The sequence below is a fragment of the Misgurnus anguillicaudatus genome, chromosome 16 (assembly GCF_027580225.2).
Source record: "Misgurnus anguillicaudatus chromosome 16, ASM2758022v2, whole genome shotgun sequence".
NCBI lineage: Eukaryota > Metazoa > Chordata > Actinopteri > Cypriniformes > Cobitidae > Misgurnus > Misgurnus anguillicaudatus.
The window spans coordinates 18,816,587-18,838,115 of NC_073352.2; the positions used below are offsets into that span (position 1 = coordinate 18,816,587).

The following is a 21,529-nucleotide window of genomic DNA, read 5'->3' on the forward strand; positions in this document are numbered from 1 at the left end:
TCGTGGGATTTAACTTTGTGTCATGCAAATTTTTCGCTTGAGTTGAATATTTTTAACTTGTGCAAAGGCGCGTTTAAGACGAATAGCGCATGTTTTCGTGGCAATCGCACCGCCCAATTCGCGTCATTCGCATCGCCTCACTCAAGAACGCTTCTGATCGCGTCTTTGCATATAATCTACTCGCGCAAATTGTTGAACTCGCATCTGGTGTGAACCCACAGTAATGCTATGTACACACCAAACGCGGGGCATCGCGTTACTCGCTCTAGATTACTCGCATGATTTAACTTCATGTCATGCGAATTTTTCGCTCGAGTTCAATATTTTGAACTTGGGCGAAAACGAGTTTGAGACGAATAGCGCGTGTTTTTTACGGCAAACGCGCCGCCCATATCACATCATTCGCATCGCCCCACGTGAGAACGCGTCTGATCGCGTCTTTGCATTGACTTTGTATGTAATCTATTCGCGCAAATCGTTGAACTCACGTCTGGTGTGAACCCACAGTAAGGCTGCATAGAAAAGTAACTTCGGGTCTGCTCCCGCGTTGGATAAACAAAACTGCTTCGGCGTGTCGCATAGACGTCATCATCATCTTGCTGCCTCCTCCCCGTTCTGTGATTGCTTCCCTATTTGAGGTGAAAATTCCTATTTGGTCCATGGTTTCCATGATAGACTTGCAGCGTGAATAAATTTGCTTGCAAGGCAGCATGGGGAAACCCAGGCTACCTGAGACTTATATTACATCTTGTAAAAATGGGCATAATGTGTCCTTTAAAGAAAAAAGTATTTCTGTCAGATTTACCGGAACGTATTTACAAATAATGTTGTGAACTTGCTTAACATGGTGAAGGTCCTGCTTTTCATGGTCCCATTTTCAAACTTTAGTTAGTGTGTAATGTTGCTGTTAGAGCATCAATAATACATGCAAAATGATAAAGCTTAAAGTTCACTGCCAAGCAATATTTTTTTTAACAGAATTTCCCTTCAAAGCCTACAGCGAACGGCCGATTTGGACACAGCCCTCTACTTCCTGCTTGAATGGCGTCAAAAAAAGAGTTTCTGACTAAACCCACAGGAATACATCAGTCACCAGCTAAGCCCAAACGGCTCTGGCTAAGCTAAATTGCTGTCGAATCACAACACACTAAACAGAATACACAATCAGAACTTATGTATTTCTAACGGAGGGAAGACATCAGCCCATTTTTAGGACAGTGAAAACAGCGGTATATAGAAAAGTAAATTGTGTGAAAAATACTGCAGTTTTTTTTACACACGAAACATAAACACGTTATATTGCGCACTATAAACACAAACATATACACAGGAAAAACGGGACCTTAAGTGTTCAAAATTAAATGAAGCAAAGTAAGGTTACATTTAAACATTTAAATAAAAACAATATTTAGTTTCAAAATTGAAATTAAATATTTTTAATTGTATATTCCATAGACAGCTTGGCATATAACATTCACATTTGTTTGAACATATTATTTGGCACATGAACAATTGTTAAAAAAAGAAAAAAGCACGTGGAGTGTAAAAAAGTGTAATTCAAACATTTTTGAAGTTTTTGAAGAAAATATTTTTGTGAAACCATTGCAAAGATTGCACAAGTGAACATATTATAATTGCAGCACACATACTTTACATGAATCAAATTAACATCCATTAAAACCATTAAGACAGCAGAAGTAAGAAAAAACTAGTGTGAAGTTAATATACAAATCCATTATTTTAAGTCCATTTCTTGCTGGTTTCATCAGATTGAAGGAGAGCTGGTAATTGTTTGATGGAAGCACAGCATGCAACCACTGCTTCACTCTCAACAACATGCCACCATATCAGCTGGGCCAATAAATTCAAACGACAATACGAAAACCAGTGCACGCGTTTTACTTCTTGGGTTCTACTGAACCAGTTAGCTCATAGTTTATGCCATCTCCAGGCAATGGGGAAGGAATCAACGGACAGAGCCAGCAGATGTACCAGTTCTTGCCCAAACATTCTCTGATGTTGGCCAGCATTCCCAGGCTGTAAGGCCGGCGTGTTGAATACCACTCGCGCGTGGTCTGGCCCTTCAGCATCAGAATCACATGAAAGAAGAGGAAAGCAGCAACCAGTAGGAAGCCCACTACGCAAGTGTCGGCAATGAACGCAAAAGCAAAGGCCCGTGTTGTCACTTGTCCTGTAAAAGGAGAAATTTAGATGTTTAGAGGTATTTGGTGAACATATTTTGAAAGGGTCATATCTATTAGTTTTATATACAGTAGTAGTCAAAAGTGATGTTCAACTTGAAATAATTTACCTCTTCGTCCTTTATTCATATATTTTATTAAAGATGCATTTAAAATTTTGTTTGCATGTTGAATTAGTGTGGTGTAGGGCTGTCACTTTTTATTTGATATTCGAATATGCATTCGAATATGACGTGACATATCCGTATTCGAACTATAAATAAACCATCCGGTTTTTAAAATGCCATGTTTAGCGCATTTTTTACAGTAACACCTTGTAATAGGAAGGAGGCTGAGAGTGAGACCGACCGCAACTGTGCGCAAGAGAGGTAGTCAAACTGGACCAACATGAACCTAATGCGCATTGTGCAGGTCAAGATAGAATTATAGTTTGTATATAAAATGACATTATAGAGGGTTTTCACCGACGTCACGTTCTGGGCGGTAACCCGGATGCGCGGCCATCGTGGAGGCACTCGGTGTAAAGAACTGAACGGAGTACAATGGAATATTATGCGCTTTGGATACTTTAAGTGAATGTAGACATGTCTAACAACAGAAAACGCGTCCAAGATGCAAAGGCATATAGGGAAGGACTTGGACCACAAGAAAAGGCACGATATTTCGAGAAATTACAATTTATAGGCGATGCAGATTCCTCCGAGCTCCCTCTTCTAGGATCCGTGACGACCCGGCGATTCTTCCTTCAGTTGCATATCCCGATATAAGTTAGTGACCTACCTAGTTTTCATGCAGAGCCCATATGTCAATGTCAGCTTTATTTATATAGCAAATTTAAAATAGCCAGTGTCCTACCAAAGTGCTTTACAGTAAAATAAGCACAGTAAAAAATAAAAGCAATAATTGTTTTTACCATTTACTATTAAATATATTATTATCATTACAATAGAAAATTTGTTATGAGCAATTAAGCACACTGGCATTAAGGCATAGCAGCGCAAATTTTATTTGTGTTTAAGTACATTTTGTGCATACACTAAAGTACATATTAAATACTCTTTAAATAAAGCACAAGTAGAAGCATAATTGTTTTATACTTTATGTACTTCAATCATATTTCTAATACAATACTACCCTTTTTCCTGAGCTTTACCAACCACAAGCGCCGCCTCTGATCATTTCTTGCATTCCTTTCCCTGGTTTTTAATAACTTTTGGATGTCGATAATAATCCAAATGTTTTTCTCAATATGTGCTGTTGGTACCATCTCAAACACGGCAATAATTAACCATTTTCCTTGTCGACGTTCGGCATATACATCAGTGTCTGTGCTCTTTGTGATGCGGAGTGCCTCCAATATGGCGTCTTCCGCTCTGATGACGCGTCGTGAAAACCCTCTATTATTTATAGTGTTAAATAATATAGCAGAATAAAAAGCTTGCGTTAATACGTTCGCATTATGAAATTAGCATGTATGAAGATAATTTCATCATGTTTACAACGCAATGTAAACTTTATATTAAACGCAACAGCATTTGTCTTGTAAAGGGATTTTAAATGATCATGTGCTGACTGTCGCGTGAGTCAAGTGAGCTCTGCTTAACTCATCGGTTTTATTTCATCTCAAATATCAAATGGTTTGTGCTCTCTATCATTAAAAACGGCCAAGCAAACAGCACGCGCAGAGATAATGCACTTGTCAATGACGGCTCACAAACGCGCGAGATAGTCTATGTATGTGTGCTTCTTGTCAATGAGATTTCTTCTCACAAACAGGCTCAAGCGCGGGATATGTGTGCTTGTCAATGAAGGGCATTATATCCGCGGAATTCAGCGGAGGTTTCTGCCGAAATCTGCGGGCCCGGATTTCGTTTGGGCTTGGCTATATGCCTTACTCCTGCTGCTGTTCAAGTTGTCACCTGTTCTGAGTTGTTGTTATTCATAAGTTGATAACCTGCTGTTTCAAACATGAAGTAAAAAAAAGTAATGCAGACAGCTCTGTTTATAACTGTCACTGTTAATAAATTGAATCTCCATTACGTTTTTTTTTTTTTTGATGCGCGCGGGGGGCACCTAGATATTCGAATATATTCGGATACATTGCATGATATTCGATATCCGTTCGAATTTGATTTTTCTCCAAACTGACAGCCCTAGTGTGATGACTGAAGCTTAGTTTTGAGAAAAAATTACGGAGGCTTTGCAAAAAATTATACTTTGTAAAGACAGTCCAGGATGTCTACAAAATATGACCACAAAAAAGAATTAAAAAATATTAAAAACAGAAAAAAATCTAATGTACGCTTTATTACATCTAAGCTTCTTGTTTTCCTTTTGATTTTTCTATTCTATAAGTCAGTTTTTCCCAATCCTGGTCCTTGAGCATCCCCTCCCAGAATGTTTTAGATGTCTCCTTATTCACCTGATTTAACCCTCAAGAGATCCTAAGGACATTTTGTGCCCTTTTTAGTTTTAAACCATCTTGACTGTGATGATTGAATATTGCCCAAAAATTGCCAGAGCTTAATCGTTTTTGATAAAAAATTTTAATTTTGATTTCAGTTTTGTAAATTAGCTAAGCTAACGACACAAAAAATAACAATGCATCAAAATTACAGTTGTTACCAATCTTTGACCCATCCCAGAGCATAATAATAATAATAATAATAATAATCACATGGTAGTTCAAATGTGTTATTTGAAAAAAAAAATGTTTTTTTCTGTTAAATAAAATCATGGGGTAATGTAAACAAACGGGCATATAAAAGGTTAAACCACAAATTTAATTAATATTTGATATGTATGTTTCAGGCAGAAGTACTTCTAAAAAATGTAATAATTTAAAATGAAAAAAAAAAAAAAAAAATATATATATATATATATATATATATATATATACACAATGGAGGGAAAAGCAAAACAAAAATGAAGACGGCATTTTTTTTAGTACTTAAGATAATCTTAAAGGGGGGGTTTAATGGTATTTCAAGCATTCTGACTTATTAACACAGTTATAGAGTTGTTTCCTCATGCTAAACGTAGGCAAAGTGTCAAAAATGCAGTTGGGCGTGTTTCAGAGTATTTCTGTGCCGAATGCACTTCGCCAGGGTTCGTACAAGTTTCGGCTAATTTTTTTCGATTACGGTTCTAACTGACGTTTCAGGGGTTTTCGATACGTATCACTTCTTTATATGGGCTTCCGCCGGAAAACTTCCCCCGGAAAACCCCGCCCAGCCGTCAGTCAGCGGGAGACGCTAGAGCTTGCTAACAGCTTATCACGCCACTCAGCTTTGTTTAATTTCAAAAGTCAACAATGGCACAACAAGAAGTGTGTTTTTGGATGTAAGGAGAAGACATCCAGCCTTATGGAAACAATGGATATAGTTTATTATCCGGATTAGCAGCGGAGTTTTGCGTGTGTGTTTGATGCGGTGGATTTTCAGAACCGGGTCATGACGAGTTACACGTGGTAAGTAAGACTTCTGTCTTATGTTGGAAATAGGCGCGTGTATATTATATAAATGACACGAACATGTAGTGAATCATACGTTATAAGTGTTGTATAGTGTTGCATGACTCGTACTCGCTCCTCCCGTGTTATAACTCCTCCTTCTTCATTTTTTCGTACGTTATCGGAAAGACTCGGTAAAGCTAATCTTTCTTTTATAAATCTGATTAAACTAAAGACTCTTCAGAGATATAAAGGATGTCATACTACTCTATAGGTACTCCAGATTGATATCAGAAATGCAGAAACAGCGTGTGTTACGTGAGCTTTAAAAACATAGTGTCCTTATCAGTGTTATTTTGAGATGTCATGAATATGAACTGAAATGCATTTAACATACTATCTCGTATTCAAAAATGTATACCACTTTAAGTAATCTTGTACTCATCTTTCATACAAATATGGGTTCAAATGTATTACAAGTGTTACCTAAATACATTTTAAAATTACATTTTGGCCTTTTTCATATTAATCGACTAAATAACAAAAAAATAGGCTTGTAGGATGAATTAATAGGTGTGTACGACTAAACGAGGCGCTGCAAGAAACGACAAGTGGATAACGTCAGAGTAACGCGAGAGCGATTTGAAATCAGCCTCCTCCGCAAGATTTCTTGCGGTACTCTGACGCTGATGGCGCTGCGTAACGTTGGGCACACTTTAAAAAAGCAGCTGAACTCGACAGAACTGCGCCTCATCCATTAATTGTATATTAGCGGGACAATTTATCTCCTACTTCTCAGCGTGAGAAATACAAAGTGTGGCGTGTGAACTGACTGAAATGCGTGTGTGTCAAGGTGAATGCGTGAGACTTGAGAGCCCTGATTAGATGTATTTCCACTCAAATACATAACAACTGCTGAACAACGCCGACGCACAGTCCTCGTCTTTTCCACCACTCTCTCGTCTGTACTACTGTGACTGGAAAACTGAAGTTTTGCTAAACTTGCGATCTTAAAGAGGCCGGCGGAGCGTCTAACTCTTGTGGAACACCACTTGCCATCCTCGCCATCGCTGCTCACTAACTGACTGGACCGGCGTCGACGTGACAAAAAACTGCAGAGTGCCAGAATGTAGACGGGCTCTGATAGAGCGCATACATAGGTGGAGCTCGGCTGCATCGGCGCCAATCAGAGCTTCAGAGCTAAAGCGGGGCAACAGATTAGCTGTCCATAAAGAACCCGCGTATCTAACAGTAGTTCCGCATTACATTAATTATTTTGCACGCAAGTTTTTTTATTTTCATACCGTGTATTCTCCGTTTAAATTCATGCACCGAACCGTGACCCCCGTACTGATTCGGTTTGAAACGAATACATGTACCGTTCATTCCATAGACCCTTTACTATCCTGTAAGCCCCTGGGATAGGAATTATCCAACGAAGAAGGAGGAGATGTTGTTTTATTCAAAAACGTCCAAAGGCAGGTCTATTCAATTGCAAATATATTAAACAGCTGTCCCTTGTGGTTAAATTGCGCTAGTTTAACATCATTCCAGTTAACGACTGTTATGGCAACGTATGTCATGGATCATCAAGGCAGGTGTAGTACGTCCGAATTCATTCATACTATCCATATTCATACTATATAGTACACAACGTCTTAACGGTCGATGAGTCATCTAATTCAGTACCTACTGTCACGGTATGCGATTTTGGACACAGCCCTACCCTCCTGCATACTTTAGATCCAAACCTGCTTCAGCACACCTGCCTCTAATTTTTAGGTAGCAATGAACAGCTTGATTATCAAGTTCTGGTGTTTGATTGAGGTTGGAGGTGAACTCTGCAGGAAAGTAGATCTCCAGGAACAGGGTTGGTGACCACTGTGATAACCATTCTGGAAGGAGGCTGATAAGTTAATCTGGGTGTTTTAAGGTAGAAGACATCTACTGGGAGGGTGTACTCGAGGACCAGGATTGGGAAGCACCGCCTTAAAAGGGACATTTCACAAGACTTTGTAAAATAAATATTTTGTGTCCCCAGAGTACGTATGTGCAGTTCTAGCTCAAAATAACATTTAGATAATTTAGTATCGCATGTTAAAATTGCCACTGATCATGAGCTGATCAATTCACTAAATAGCAGTGCAGTGATTGGACAGTGCAGATTAAGGGGCAGTATTATTATGATAAGATCCCCTTCTGACATCACAAGGGGAGCCAAATTTCAATTACCTATTTTTTCCACATTCTTGCAAAGAATGGTTTACCAAAACTAAGTTACTGGGTTGTTCTTCACCACATTTTCTATATTAATAAAAGCACTGGGGATCCAATTATAGCCCCTAAATATGAAAAAAAGCCAGATTTTCATGATATGTCCCCCTTTAAGGGATGCAGCGAATGTTCGCCAACAAAACTATTTTGTCGATAATAAAAAAAAGTCATCTTTCTCTGACACTTTAAAATGCTTCCACACTGCCGAGATGTTTGCTGTATTTATAAAGCATTCAGCAAACTAATATATGAACCTGGACCACAAAACCAGTCATAGAGTACATTTTTTTATTAATATTTATACATCGTGAATGCTGAATAAATATTGACGTATGGTTTGTTAGGATGGGACAATATTTGGCCAGATACAACCATTTAAAAATCTGAAATCTGAGGGTGCAAACAATCTTAATATTGAGAAAATCGCCTTTAAAGTTGTGGCAAGCATGGAAATATCGTATTCATAATCGCGGATGTATCGCCTGCAATTATGAATTATGAATTTCCCCGCTTGTCAGTGAACTACGGCTCTGTGTAGTAAATGCCTCTGAAAGCAGGTGATGTCGATTTATTACTAATCAAGGAACCGGCTTTACTGACGAGATGTGCGTGATAATCGCATGCGATTTAGGCTATGTTTACATATACATTGTTATTTTGAAAAACAGAGACATTCGTTTGTGCCCTTCGTTTACACGTAAACGTAGATTTTGCCTCTGAAACCGATTCTTTCTAAAAACTCTGGCCAAAGTGGATATTTTGAAAACCTTCGTTTGCACGCTTGCATGTAAACTGAAACAAACGGATGTTTAGGCGGCCAACGTAACAGTATGCGCCAGAGCTCGCACCTACGTCAAAAGTGCGACCTATGTTTACATGTGACTGCTACTCTGAACGCTTCCAAGATCACATTTATGTTCGTGGAAACTTGTTTCGTGTGTTTGTATTTGCAAATACAGCTGCTCCATTATGTCGAGGAGTAGAGACGAGTGCTCGGAGGTCAGCAATTTTACGTGTGTTCGACTTCATGCGGCGTTGCAAGAACTGACAGACGAATGATTGCAACGTACCGCGAGAGCGAGTTGAGAAATCGCACATAGAGGTCTAATTTCGTTTCACCGTTGCGGTACTTTGACGTCATCGAACACCTACTGCAACAACTACTCCGTCCAACACGAAGACCAGTCAGCGTCACCACCAGCGTTGCCGGTGATTGGATTACGTGGCCTTGAACTTCTCTTGACGGCATATATACACGGGTACGTGTGAACACTTTTCTGAAAAGTGACATGTGTGCACGCAGCTCTAGTAATATCCTAATAATTTTTGGCATACTTTTTTTAACCCATACAATGTATACCCGTTAGGGCTGGGTATTGGCAAGGGCCTCCCGATACAATACGTATCGCGATACATGGGTCATGATACGATACGCATCACCATACAATGCAATGCGTTGCATGTTGCGATACATTGCAATACTTTTTCTTTTTTTTATCAAAATATTTTTTGTTTTTAAATTTTCTGCCATTTTATTACTCCCTCTAACTTTTTAGACATTGGCCGAATGGCTGTATATGGCAGACAACTAGACAGTGACAACTACAGCAGCGGCAGAGGAGGTCGTTTGATGCACACAGAGGGATTTGATGGTTTTTAAAATATCGATAGTAGAGATCGAAATATCGATACACTATCGATACAGCTAACTATCACAATAGTTAGCTGTATCAATATTTTTGCACAGCCCTAATACCCGTGCGACTTAAATCTGGTTTTGTGGTCCAGGGTCACATATGCGAAACCACAGAGAAAATGGTTGATTTTATTCTTGTGCACACACACTGAAACAAACAGATTTGCTTTTTAACATTCTTCATCCATTGAAACACAATTCTGCTTGTCAACATTCTTTGCGCACTGAAACACACCCACATACTTAAAAGTCCTTAAACACACACAGTTATGTGCATTCATATTGACGGAAATAACTTAGCTACATAAACCATAAAAAAATTAAGAAATCACATTATTTTAGTTCAGTTTATAAGTATGTGTTTAAGTAAAACTACTGACCACATTTCTGCCAAATTTCTAATAAAAATAATATTTTTAAATAATTAAGGGGGTTAAATTGTTGTACATGTACATAGAGGGCCCTAAGGAAAAATATTGGGGAACCACTGATTTGATCTGATCTGTGGTGGCATTAAATGCAAATATTCTACAAACCCCCTCTGACATCCCTTTGGGTCACTACTGCATAAATCAAATCAACATATGAACTATCACATCTTGTGAAAGATAAAAAGTGTACAATATTTTAATAAAATACTTGCACTTTATATATGGTTTGGAAAAATAATATTCCATCATCATTTTTCAGCAAAAAATCCATTAAGAAATATGCTTGTGGTAGCCCTGTGGTGCACTTATAATACCTAACAGCAGAGTAGATTTGATCTTTTGAATGAAATTTGTTTGTTGCACTTTGAAGACTCCTAACTAAATTCCCTCTTTGATCAATGACAATTCAATTTGTCCAGGGCAGAGGCAGGGCAGCGTACAGAATGGACATTTTCATTAAGGACCTGTTACTTACCAGAGACAAGCATCAGCCAAGGCACCAGCAAAAGCATGACACTGTGAAAGGTGACACCCTCCTTGAGGATAACAATGAAGACTTCAGCATTCATCACCACTGCATAGAGCAGCCCTGCCCACATGAAGAGCAAACAGGTCAGGAAATACCGGTAATTGCGGAAACCGACGCACTGGCCAAAAAACACGCAGTGGTGATCCCGGCGCAGAACACACACGTTGCAATCATAGCAGTGTGAGCATCGTGGAGGAGTGTGCGTCTCGCAGGTGTAACAGTACCTGTGAAAGAAGTGCAAAATATAAGATACTTGTTTATATGAATGACAACATGTCACTGCATTAATAGGAGCATATACACATAAATGACAGGTCTCCAAGCAAAACAGACCAATTACCTCCACCCCTGACCCAAAACATCTCCTCCAAGAAACACTCCACGGATACTTGGATTAGTTTTCATGAATAAGGAAGCATTCCAGCATATATTTCCAAACATAAAGATCTGGGCGAAGAGATGCGTGGCCTTCCATGTGGTGGACCAGTCAGTCTTCTCTTGAGTTTGTTCAAGGGGAGCCTCGACCAAAACCAGATAGCAGAGCTCCGCGGTGATGGAGAACACCAGGACAGCGTTCAAAAAGATAGGCAGACGGCTGCTTGCCGAATCCAACTTATTCCAAACTCTACTCATGAACCCAACCATGTTTTTACCTTTAACTCACCTGCTACAACCCGTTCAACCTGTACACTACCAGAAACCGAGCCTCTCGATTCACGTTCGCTCGATTAGAAAAACAGAGAGACTGAGAGAAATTCTACGGAAGCCTGATAGTTAAACGACATTTATACAGACTGAAACTAATAGAATCCATATTCTACTGTAATCGACACGACATTGATAACAGTTACCACACGATACGAGCGCGCTGGTACAATGACATCAGCTATCGATTAGTAATTATAAAAGTACGTGATTGTATCTTCATCTGACCGCGACTTTGTCAGTCTATGTCTTATATCTATATTAACGTCCTTTTGCCTGTCAAGCTGCTTTTAACGAAGAACTGCTGGTGGCTATAATAACAACACTTGGCACGCGACACTTTTGTGTTGCACCTGAAACTGTCCCTCTGTCACAAGCGTCGAATTACAATGGTTCCATGCGGGATTATGAAAAAATTGGTTTATGCATGTATGGATAACACAGCCATTAAGTCGTGATATAGATCTTTTCAATACACAATTGAAAAAAAAAAGAATTTGAAGTTAAAAAGTGATACTGTATTTTGCTTGGATTTGACTTGCCTTTTCAATGATTTGACTGTTTGGGAATATTTGGCGTAACTTCAGCAGGCTAATCTACCTTTTAAAATAATCAATGGTTGTATTGTCAAACTGCAGAAGCAATAAAGTGGTCTTTCAATATGCTATAATATCGATTTTCTTCTGGCCATACGGTTTTTCTGAGCGCATTCTCAAACAATAATCCCTATAATCTCATAATCCACACTGGTGGTGGCTTCTGCATGTGAGAGTTTGCCTTTCAGAGCGATTTAACATGGCATCTTTTATAAAGAGCGAGGAGCAGCGCAGTGATTTTTATAAAATATGGGCATACGAAAATCTACAATTCAAGTAAGTGCTCGTGTGATACGTTATAGGCCTACTTTCTCGAATTTATTATTTGTCCTATTCCTAGTTTATTTTTTCTCAGTTGAATTCACCTGTTTGCGATATATTCCAAAGAACAGCTTTAAAGTTTAGTAATGCCGAGACTGCTTGCCGTTGCCATGATATAGTAAATTGAATTGTAGTGATCGATCAATAATGCTATTCATTTGTAGCGTTTCCGTTAAAGACCGGAAGAGGGCAGCATTTTCAAGCGTTGTCTACATCAGTGTCTATCACTGTGTTTTACATTATTATGCTTTCTTAATGCTGCATAATGTTACAGTCAACGAGTGAGGATGAAACTTCAGACTGATCTTCAGTCACAACAACAAAATCATCGTCTGTAAGACTAGATAAAATTCTTTCTTTCTTTCTTTCTTTCTTTCTTTCTTTCTTTCTTTCTTTCTTTCTTTCTTTCTTTCTTTTTGTACATTTCTTGAATTAAATGTATTCAGGATCACATTGTGTTTAATATCAGTGAGTGTTTGTTGGGATGTAGCAGTAGGGCTGCCTGGCTCCAGGCTCGCTGGTTGGAGATCAGTGAGCAGGAGCACAGGGCTCGGCTCCATAACCAAAAGCTGCTCTTGGATTTTCAAAGAGCACAAGACACACTGGATGACATGGTGGCCCGTACCAAAGCCATGAACACGTTACGGGTCAGCAATCACACTGAACTTTCCAGCAGTGCATTTGAGCAATAGATGTTTTTTATACATACATGCAAAGCCCATTACTGTAGTGTTGCAAGCCTCAGTTGACATACAGGAACATTGTTGTTATTGTTGTAATCAATTTTCCTTTGCTCTTCAAAAGGTTCAGTATGAAAGGTATCTGAAAGAGAGCTTCCCACGATGGAAACAAAAGCTAAAAGACATGCACGTTTCTGAACAGTCCAAGGTGCTTTTTAGTGAAAGGAAATATCTTTTTACAATGTGTCATGGCTTTATAGTGTCAAAACTGACATATAGAAACAGACTTTATAGAAAATTTGGGGTTACACAAATTCTTGGAGGGATAGTTTTCCCAAAAATTAATATTCTCTCAACATGTACTCAATCTCGTGTTGTTGCACACCTGTATAATTTTCTTTGTTGTGATGAACACAAAGGAAGATATATTGAGGAGAGTTTGTGGCCGAACCATTCGTGGGCCCTATTTACTTCCATAGTATTCTTTTTCCTGCTGTGGAGGTGAATGGGGCTCGTGATCGGTTTGGTTGCAAACATCCGAAAAAAGAGGTTTGTACAGGTTTGTAACAACACGAGAGTAAGAAAAATTTTGGGTGAACTATCCCTTTAAGGTGTCTCACTTTTTCAGTCAATATTGGACATTATATGTCTAAGCATAGATATGTATAAAGGCTAGATGTCTCGCCCGCGCTGCTGGCCAATTGAGTGGAACGTCCGCATGTGGCGGCCATCTTGCCACGGGGACGCCCGCTCACTCGTGGCGTTGCGTTTGGTGGAGCATGTACTTTTTAAATGACCATAACTTGCTCAATTGTCTACCTTTTTTCAAACGGGTTGGTTTGTTATAAACGTCAGAGATGTACCTATGACACTGCATACTTAATCAATAATTTTCATGAATCATGTTAAAGCATCCAGAATTATAGCCACGTTAAAAACGTTTGTTGGAAACTAAACTGTTTGGGGGTCGGTGGAGAATTGAGCAAGTTGTGGTAGTTTGAGGGTGCCTGCACCATTGGACGCGGTGCTGCAGGTGGGCGGCTGTCTGGGGTAGGATGGCCGCCAGGCGATGACGTTAGAGACTCCGCCGTAACACATCTAGCCTTTATACATATCTATGTGTCTAAGCACCTAAAAACCTATATTCAGCAGATGGAGGAAGACCAAGACATAAAGGCTGACATTACATCCCACCCTGTCACCTCCAAATCTCCATACCAATCTCAGTTTCCTAGTCAAACTTTGCTAAACATTCACCAGATAGGTAAAGGTAGGACCTTTAGTATTTCAAGTGCTTGTAATAATGCAATATCAGTTAATTTCGTATGTCACTGATCTGTTTCTTTTCTGTTTAGACATCAGGCAAAATGCTGCAAAATGCAAACAAGACCATCAATACCCTCCTGCCACGTGGTTAACTGAACCACAGCCTTTCATTTCAGGACTCCAGCAAAACAATATCCCAAAAGATTACAAAAACCTTCATAACATTAAAGCACTGAATCATCATTTCACCATTTCTTCTCCAAGTGATTCACACCATCAGTCGCACTCTCCAGTCCAGCAGAAGCCACCGTCCATAGATCAAACATGGCAAAACCCATGGGTTGGTGTGAGGCAAGGGCTTATACCTACAGGTCACTTCACTCCTGCTGGTGCTTCCTGGCCACGACTTCCTGTGATAAACCCAGTGCCATGGGGAATGATGGATGTGCCTGACTCAGGTGGGGAAAAAATCCAGTGCAGTGAAACAGACCAGGGAAATCCAACAAAAGAAATGTTGAACCCACCAAAGGAGAGCAAGCAGAGACTAAAACACAGGAGGAGGGGAGGAGAGTGTGATCAGCTTTCTGAGTTGGACTGTAGACCAGGTTAGTTGTTTTGTTAAATGTAGTGACTTCAGATTGACAGTTTTAATTAAACAGTTTTTATTGGGGGGTATTAGGTTTGCACCGATAAATCGGCCGATGATGCTTGCTATGCTTCTCAATAAATTACGGTGAAATGCCCCTACATCCAAAAGCCAGAGGGCGCTCTTGTGCAGAAACTCAATATGCGAGGCAGACGAAGAACCATATACACGCAGCTATGACACGCAGCTCCAGGAAATGGATTAAGGATAAATTTTTATTGCTGTTCTTCAAACCTTTTCAGGTATTTTCATGATAAAAAAGAATATGTGTAATGATTATGTTGCTTTTTCAAATGCATGTTATTAACGACTCAAACTAACAGTGATTTCAAAACGATAAAGACTTACTGATCAAAAGACGTAGTGCATGAAATAGCTGTGAATAAGATCGGCTGTGCGATTAAGAATAATTATCGGCCACGTATTATTAGTGTATATCGGCATTTATCGGTGCACCCCTAGTTTGCATAATACATTTATCCAAAGCAACTAATACCGAGTATACATTTTATCAGTCCATGTATTTCCTGGGAACACCAGCTAAACCAGCATCAGCACCAGCATTAGCACCAGCTAAACCAGCACCAAACCAGCATTAGCACAAGCTAAACCAGAATTAGCACTAGCATCCCATGCTGGTCATACCACATATGTTGTGTTTTGGTGCTGTATGTTGGTGACCACCAGCATGGACCAGCATAATTCCCATGCTGGTCCATGCTGGTTTTATCAGCAGGGTTGGTGTTCTTAATGCTACCAATTGAGCTACAGGAACAGGACTGTTGTATTGTATTTTGTTTAAAGCAACACCAAAGAGTTTTTTTTACCTTAAAATAACATTTCCAAAAAGTTTCAGTTGTTCATCCACTCGAAACAGGGTGAACGGCACTTTCACATTCGCTTTGCAGCCCTCTATCGGCCAAAACCGCACTAAAGAAGTTTCCAACCGTCGGGTAGCGGTCCTGTAGTTCGAGTGAAAACTACAAAAACTTGCTTTATGGCAGACCTACAATCCAATCAGAGCCAGCTATGCTGCAGTATTTACGATAGTGGTAATTAACAATTCCGCTTCTAACCTGTAGGGGGAGCAAAGAGCAATAAGTCTTTAGTGTTGCTTTAAAGGTCTGTTTGCTTTTTGCTCATCTACAGTACAGCTGTTAAAAGACCACAAAGCCAGTGTAGACAGCTCTATGTCCTTTGAAGTTGACAAAGTTTTGGCTTGTGGGATGAAGCACAGGAGAAAGAAAAGAAGAGATAGGACACAATCACACCTCGCAGCAAATGAGCAGGAATCCCAGTGGTAACACCTAATAAAACTCGCTTTTTATTTGACATTGCAGACAGAATGTTTACTTATATTTTACTGTATTTCTTGGGAAATGACAAATTATCTCTATTTCTCATCAATCTCGTTTAGTTCTTCCACTGTGTCACAAAATGCCCTCCTGTCAGCTTCGGGTGGCCAGACTGACCCAAAGAGAAGAGTAAACCATCAGAAACCATCTGCAGGAGCTAAGATGGATACCAGCAAAGAATCCATTAATGCAGAGACCGATGTTGATGGAGTGATACAAGATGAAGAGGAAAAGGAAGAAAGTTGGGACCAAGAAAAACCTCTAAGCTCAGACAAAACAGATGGAACCGAAGAGCTCAACCAGAAACACAGCACAGAGGAAGAAGATACTGATGAAGGCGATAACATTGATCTCATTTCAGAAGATAAAATTAGTGACAGAAAGGTTGCAGATGAAAGTGAGGAAGAGGAAGGCAGTGAAGATGAGGAGGAAGCAGGATTGGATGAAGCACAAGGGAGTGAAGAAGAGGGGAGTGAGAGTGTGGTAAGGAACAGAGATGATCTCAGTGATGGAGAAGAGAGAGAGAAAGAAGGAGATATTTCAAGCAACATACCAGATTCAGACAGTGAAGACGGAGGAGAGAAAACTGAAGAAGAAATTGAGGAGAACAGTTCACAAGACGAGCTAATCAAAGGAACTCAAGGAAGAAAAGATCAGGATGAAAGTGAAGAAGAGGAGAGTGACAAAATTGTTCATGTTCAGATTCATAACAACAGGTATCTGCCTATAGTACATCCATGAGGATAGCATTACCATTCATATTACTAAATATTCATCAACCCATCAACTTTCTGTTTCTCTCAGTCTGATGATGATGAAGATGAAGGAGTTGCAGACAGCTGATGAGACTGAAGAGGAAGAGGTTTACAATCAAGAAATTGAAGAAGATGATGATGAAAATGATGAGACTGTGTTTAAGCAAGCATATCTCTGGTCAAAACACACCTTATATGATCAACCAAAGTGTCATGATGATGATGATGATGATAATGAAGATATTGAAATTGTTCTTAAGCCACAAGTCAACTCCCAAATACACCCGTAAATTTTGTTTGGTTTCTTTTATCTTAATGCATGTCGCAATTTCTTAATAAATTGTATATTGCTCCTGATTTTTTTTATCTTATTTACTCATGTAGGGAGGATGATGTAGAGAAGACCAAGCAACCAAATGGTAACTTTTAATTTTTCACATTAAATCTATTAAAAGGTTAATTGGACTACAATGAGTAATTTGGGCTGCTTTTTTATCAACAACATTTTCCAGAATTCTTCCTTGTTAAAGGTGCTCTAAGCGAATTCACGCGTTTTAGACCATAAAACATTTTTTGTTACATACAACAAACATCTCCTCACTATCTGCTTGCTCCCTGACCGCTGATCAAACTGTAAATAAACCCGATCTCTGTAGACAGCCCAGGCTCCACAAACGGCAATAGAAACATAGTGGCCAAACCTACCAACACGAAACATAACAAAGTGTTCCAGCCAATAAACGACAAGAAGGATTTGAGGGTGGGAGTTGGGCGCGTTCATGAAAGCACGGAAGGGAGGGGCAGGGGGAGGAGTTAGCTACGCTCCGTTTGTTTGAAAACAGTTCAAACATCAACAAAAAGTGACGTCGCGCAGATTCGCTTAGAGAGCCTTTAAAGACCAACAGAACTTAGTTGCTCGTTTATTACTGGTTAAGTAGGATTTCAATCTGACATATGCTGAAATTTGTGTATTGTCTAGATGCTTTGGGTGATTTTGAACTCTATAATGTACGGGGAAAAAAAGATTCTCGTTTGGGTTTGCATCAACATCCAGATTTTACAAAAACCTGGATTTTTTTGTTTAAAGTCATATTTTCTTTAACCTTTTGGTAATGGTTTTCAAGATGTTAGTGTCAAACATTTTCATAATTTAGCCACATATAAAGCTTCAGTTTGTATAAACAAATTCTCAAATTCTATTATTGTTTATTAAAAATCATATACTGTTAATATCTTTTTAACGTTACAGCACTGTAAAAAATACTTTGCTGCCTTAAAATTTTTGTTGAATTAACTCGGATTTACAAGTCATTTCAACTTACTATTATTTATCTTGAAGAAATTTTAAGGCAGCAAAGTATTTTTTACAGTGAGTGTATGTTTCTGTACAGATTTACCATCAGATTCGAGTGAGGACGATACACCAAAGAAGACTAAAAATGAGTCGGCGGAGTCAGACGATGAGTTTGATCACTTCTACGATTAAACCAGAAACTAGAACATAAATGGGGAACAAAGTATCACAACCTTGAATGAATGCAGCAGACAGAAGCCGCAATCATTCTGCGCTTTTAGAAAACGGGTAAGGTGCACACCCTAAACAACAGCCGCAAAGAGACGAGAGAGGCACAAGGCTGAGCAATGAATAGAGGAATCAGATTACAAAGGGATGAAAGAGGAAGAAAGGGATAAATAGATGCTGGGTGTCCCTCGTCTGTTTTTTTGTGTTATTTGCTGGTAGCTTATCTGACTGTCCTGAAAGAATCGTACCACTGTCACTGTGCAAACACAGGTGGATTGCCTCGCCTGATGGACGCAGAGATGAAGAGAGAATAATAGAGGAGATTAATAGAAAAGTGCGGAGGATGGCATTAAATGAATGGCTTAGTATGAATAGCACGTTATACTGACGCATAACTGAAATAGTGTCAGTTGAATTTAATAAAAAATATTAGTTTAAAGTTTACCTTGAATTTAGTGGCATTCATTTAAATGTAGCATGAGTTTGAATGCTTTCTCATTCAGATAGGGAGCGTGGCCTAAAGGGAGGGGGGTGACTGGGGGTTCAGGCAAAGATGGGAAGCCAAGGGAAGGAGTACAGGCCTGTCACTGCCTCTGAGTGATGGCTATTTGAACAGGCATATTTACCCGAACCCTTGTGAAAGGAGATGGAGGGAGAGCAGCGGAGCCGTGCAGGCACAGACAGGCAATAAAAAGCTGGCTACTGTGTAAACAACATGGCCCGGTCTGTTCGGCCGCTGCCATGCCAACACGGCAACCTCCACTCTCCAACCAATCACACGCAGACTTTTTGACAAGTGGAACAAAACCCCCGTCAGATGTGGCAGGTGGATGAAAAAAACGAAGCTGTCTGACAAAATGTTTGTAAAATATTTATTGTTGAAATGAAATGCGGGGTAGTCTATCTAAAACTGCAATTTTTCAAATTTTGATTTTTGTTGCTTTATTATCTAACCGAGAGACCACATTAAATAATAAAATAATATAGAAATGCGTTAGTCTACTGCAGAATTGCAAAAACGTGAATAATGTTAAAATGGTACATGCCCAAAATATAAACAGTGTTTAATTGCATTAATGAAAGAAGGTAAATGCTTTTGGTGACAATAAAGCAGTTTAAAAAGTTGAGAAATAGTTCAGTCTGCTCTCATCTTTAGTTCTGCAATTAAATTAGCATAAAGTCATCCTGTACTAGAGTTTATAGAGTAATAGACACAAACTTACGTTTCAATAACCATCACAGTGTCTGACACATACAGCTGGTCTACTGATGTTCCCAGACAGCATCTTCACACCCAGACATTTCAATTTACACCCTCTTATTGCTTGGGACTGAATACACATTTACCATGACTCATATAGTTTAGGTCATGGTTGCTCCTTTATACAAGTGAACCGCAGATTGGGTGTTTCAACCCAAAGTACAATCCCAACCATTGTGTTTAAAGGGACATTCCACTTTTTTGAAAATATGCTCATTTTCCAGCTCCCATAGAGTTAAACATTTGATTTTTACCATTTTGGAATCCATTCAGCTGATCTCCGGGTCTGGCGCTACCACTTTTAGCATTGCTTGCTTAGCACCATTAGCATCGTGCTAAAAAAATAACCAAAGAGTTTTGATATTTTTTCCTATTTAAAACTTGACTCTTCTGTAGTTACATCGTGTACTAAGACTGACGGAAAATTAAAAGTTGCGATTTTCTAGGCAGATATGGCTAGAAACTATACTCTCATTCTGGCCTAATAATCAAGGACTTTGCTGCCGTAACATGGCTGCAGCAGGTGTAGTGATATTACGCAGTGCCCGAAAATAGTCCCCTTGGTTAGTTTCAATAGCAGGGGACTATTTTCGGGCACTGCGTAATATCACTACGCCTCCTGCAGCCATGTTACATCAGCAAAGTTCTTGATTATTACGCCAGAATGAGAGTATAGTTCCTAACCATATCTGCCTAGAAAATCGCAACTTTTAATTTTCCATCAGTCTTAGTACACGATGTAACTACAGAAGAGTCAAGTTTTGGATAGGAAAAATATCTAAACTCTTTGGTTATTTTTTTGGCGCGATGTTAATGGTCTAATCAGATTCAATGGATTATGCTAAGCTACGCTAAAAGTGCTAGCGCCAGACCCAGAGATCAGCTAAATGGATTTCAAAACGGTAAAAATCAAATGTTTAACTCTGTGGGAGCTGGAAAATGAGCAAATTTTCAAAAAAAGTGGAATGTCCCTTTAAACTACCTTATGTTGGATTGTTCATGACTTCAATCCGTAGTTGGGTCAAATATGGACATTTTATTTAATTAATTTAAACCAGCGTTTAAATTGTGTTTGTTTATATTTTACACGACTACGGGTGGTTTGAAACAACCCGGTACACTGACTTTTACAGTAATCTGTGCTATATATAACAAATCATATTGTTCCAGTCAGAACCCCAAAAGCTCATGAACTCCCCGCATCTCACCTTCTCTCTGAATCTTGGGCACACACTGAGGGGTCTGTGGCTTCTGCTCAGATCGCTGTGGGTGTCCCTGTGTCCCATTGTGGAGAAGACACAGCTTTGGGGAGGTCCACCATTAAGACCAGTGTCTTCCTATTGTTCTCATACACTCAAACACAATCCCGCTTACCCGGGAATCAAAGGTTAGGCTAGGAGGGATGGAGGGGGTCGCAACCTTTTCTACTGCTAACATTCATCCCAGTAAGATACGAACCACACCAAACAGTCACAATCTCAACCTATGTCTGGACACACTATACCCTTCCGAAGAAAACAGAGTCTGCATCTTGGTTTTAATGCATGTTTAGGGATGCATTTTAATAGTTTTTTTGTTTTGTTTACAATGATCCATGATGTCTATGGTAAATGTGACCCTGTCTGTGAAATCCAGACTTAAGTCTCACAATCTAGAGATTAGGAGCATTAATTTCACATTGATTTCAATCCTTCACATGGCCTTACTCAGGCAGTATTAAAGATATCAAGTTTTTTTTCCACATAATAGTTTATGCTGGGTTTTCACAGGAGTTTTCTACTATTCTCTAATGTCAATTTTTATTGATGGTTCCTAAGGGTGATGTTAAACTAGTTTTCTG

At 39.3% G+C, this 21,529-nt stretch overlaps 2 protein-coding genes across 5 annotated transcripts; one reads left to right on the forward strand and one right to left on the reverse strand.

Moving 5' to 3' along the window:
- Positions 1–1,420: 1,420 nt before the first annotated feature.
- On the reverse strand, positions 1,421–11,677 carry zdhhc24 (zDHHC palmitoyltransferase 24). The gene is made up of 3 exons (XM_055178460.2): positions 10,923–11,677; positions 10,529–10,806; positions 1,421–2,191 (listed from the first exon to the last, which is right to left on the reverse strand). Exons 1-3 carry the CDS (start codon positions 11,225–11,227, stop codon positions 1,899–1,901), a joined length of 876 nt encoding a protein of 291 aa, XP_055034435.2. The 5' UTR covers positions 11,228–11,677; the 3' UTR covers positions 1,421–1,898.
- A 319-nt stretch (positions 11,678–11,996) lies between these two features.
- On the forward strand, positions 11,997–18,872 carry LOC129422492 (uncharacterized). Of its 4 annotated transcripts, none has more exons than XM_073854272.1 (11): positions 11,997–12,159; positions 12,479–12,538; positions 12,674–12,851; positions 13,009–13,092; positions 14,034–14,154; positions 14,240–14,755; positions 15,946–16,096; positions 16,214–16,867; positions 16,956–17,192; positions 17,291–17,325; positions 18,298–18,872. In XM_073854272.1, exons 1-11 carry the CDS (start codon positions 12,083–12,085, stop codon positions 18,390–18,392), a joined length of 2,208 nt encoding a protein of 735 aa, XP_073710373.1. In that variant the 5' UTR covers positions 11,997–12,082; the 3' UTR covers positions 18,393–18,872. The 4 variants fall into 4 exon arrangements, with proteins under 4 accessions (XP_073710373.1, XP_073710375.1, XP_055034432.2 ...); XM_073854274.1 differs by having other exon boundaries at positions 14,037–14,154; XM_055178457.2 differs by having other exon boundaries at positions 12,695–12,851.
- Positions 18,873–21,529: the final 2,657 nt, after the last annotated feature.

What these genes read in the sequence shown, in the direction of transcription:
- zdhhc24 (XM_055178460.2), bottom strand. Translation starts at nt 11,227, where the DNA reads ATGGTTGGGTTCATGAGTAGAGTTTGGAATAAGTTGGATTCGGCAAGC. An exon ending in GTTTTGGGTCAGGGGTGGAG is followed by an intron (nt 10,807 to 10,922) that starts GTAATTGGTCTG and finishes CTTCTTTCACAG; the next exon opens with GTACTGTTACACCTGCGAGA. An exon ending in TTGGCTGATGCTTGTCTCTG is followed by an intron (nt 2,192 to 10,528) that starts GTAAGTAACAGG and finishes CTCCTTTTACAG; the next exon opens with GACAAGTGACAACACGGGCC.
- LOC129422492 (XM_073854272.1), top strand. Translation starts at nt 12,083, where the DNA reads ATGGCATCTTTTATAAAGAGCGAGGAGCAGCGCAGTGATTTTTATAAA. An exon ending in AAGCCATGAACACGTTACGG is followed by an intron (nt 12,852 to 13,008) that starts GTCAGCAATCAC and finishes GCTCTTCAAAAG; the next exon opens with GTTCAGTATGAAAGGTATCT. An exon ending in GTCAACTCCCAAATACACCC is followed by an intron (nt 17,193 to 17,290) that starts GTAAATTTTGTT and finishes TTACTCATGTAG; the next exon opens with GGAGGATGATGTAGAGAAGA.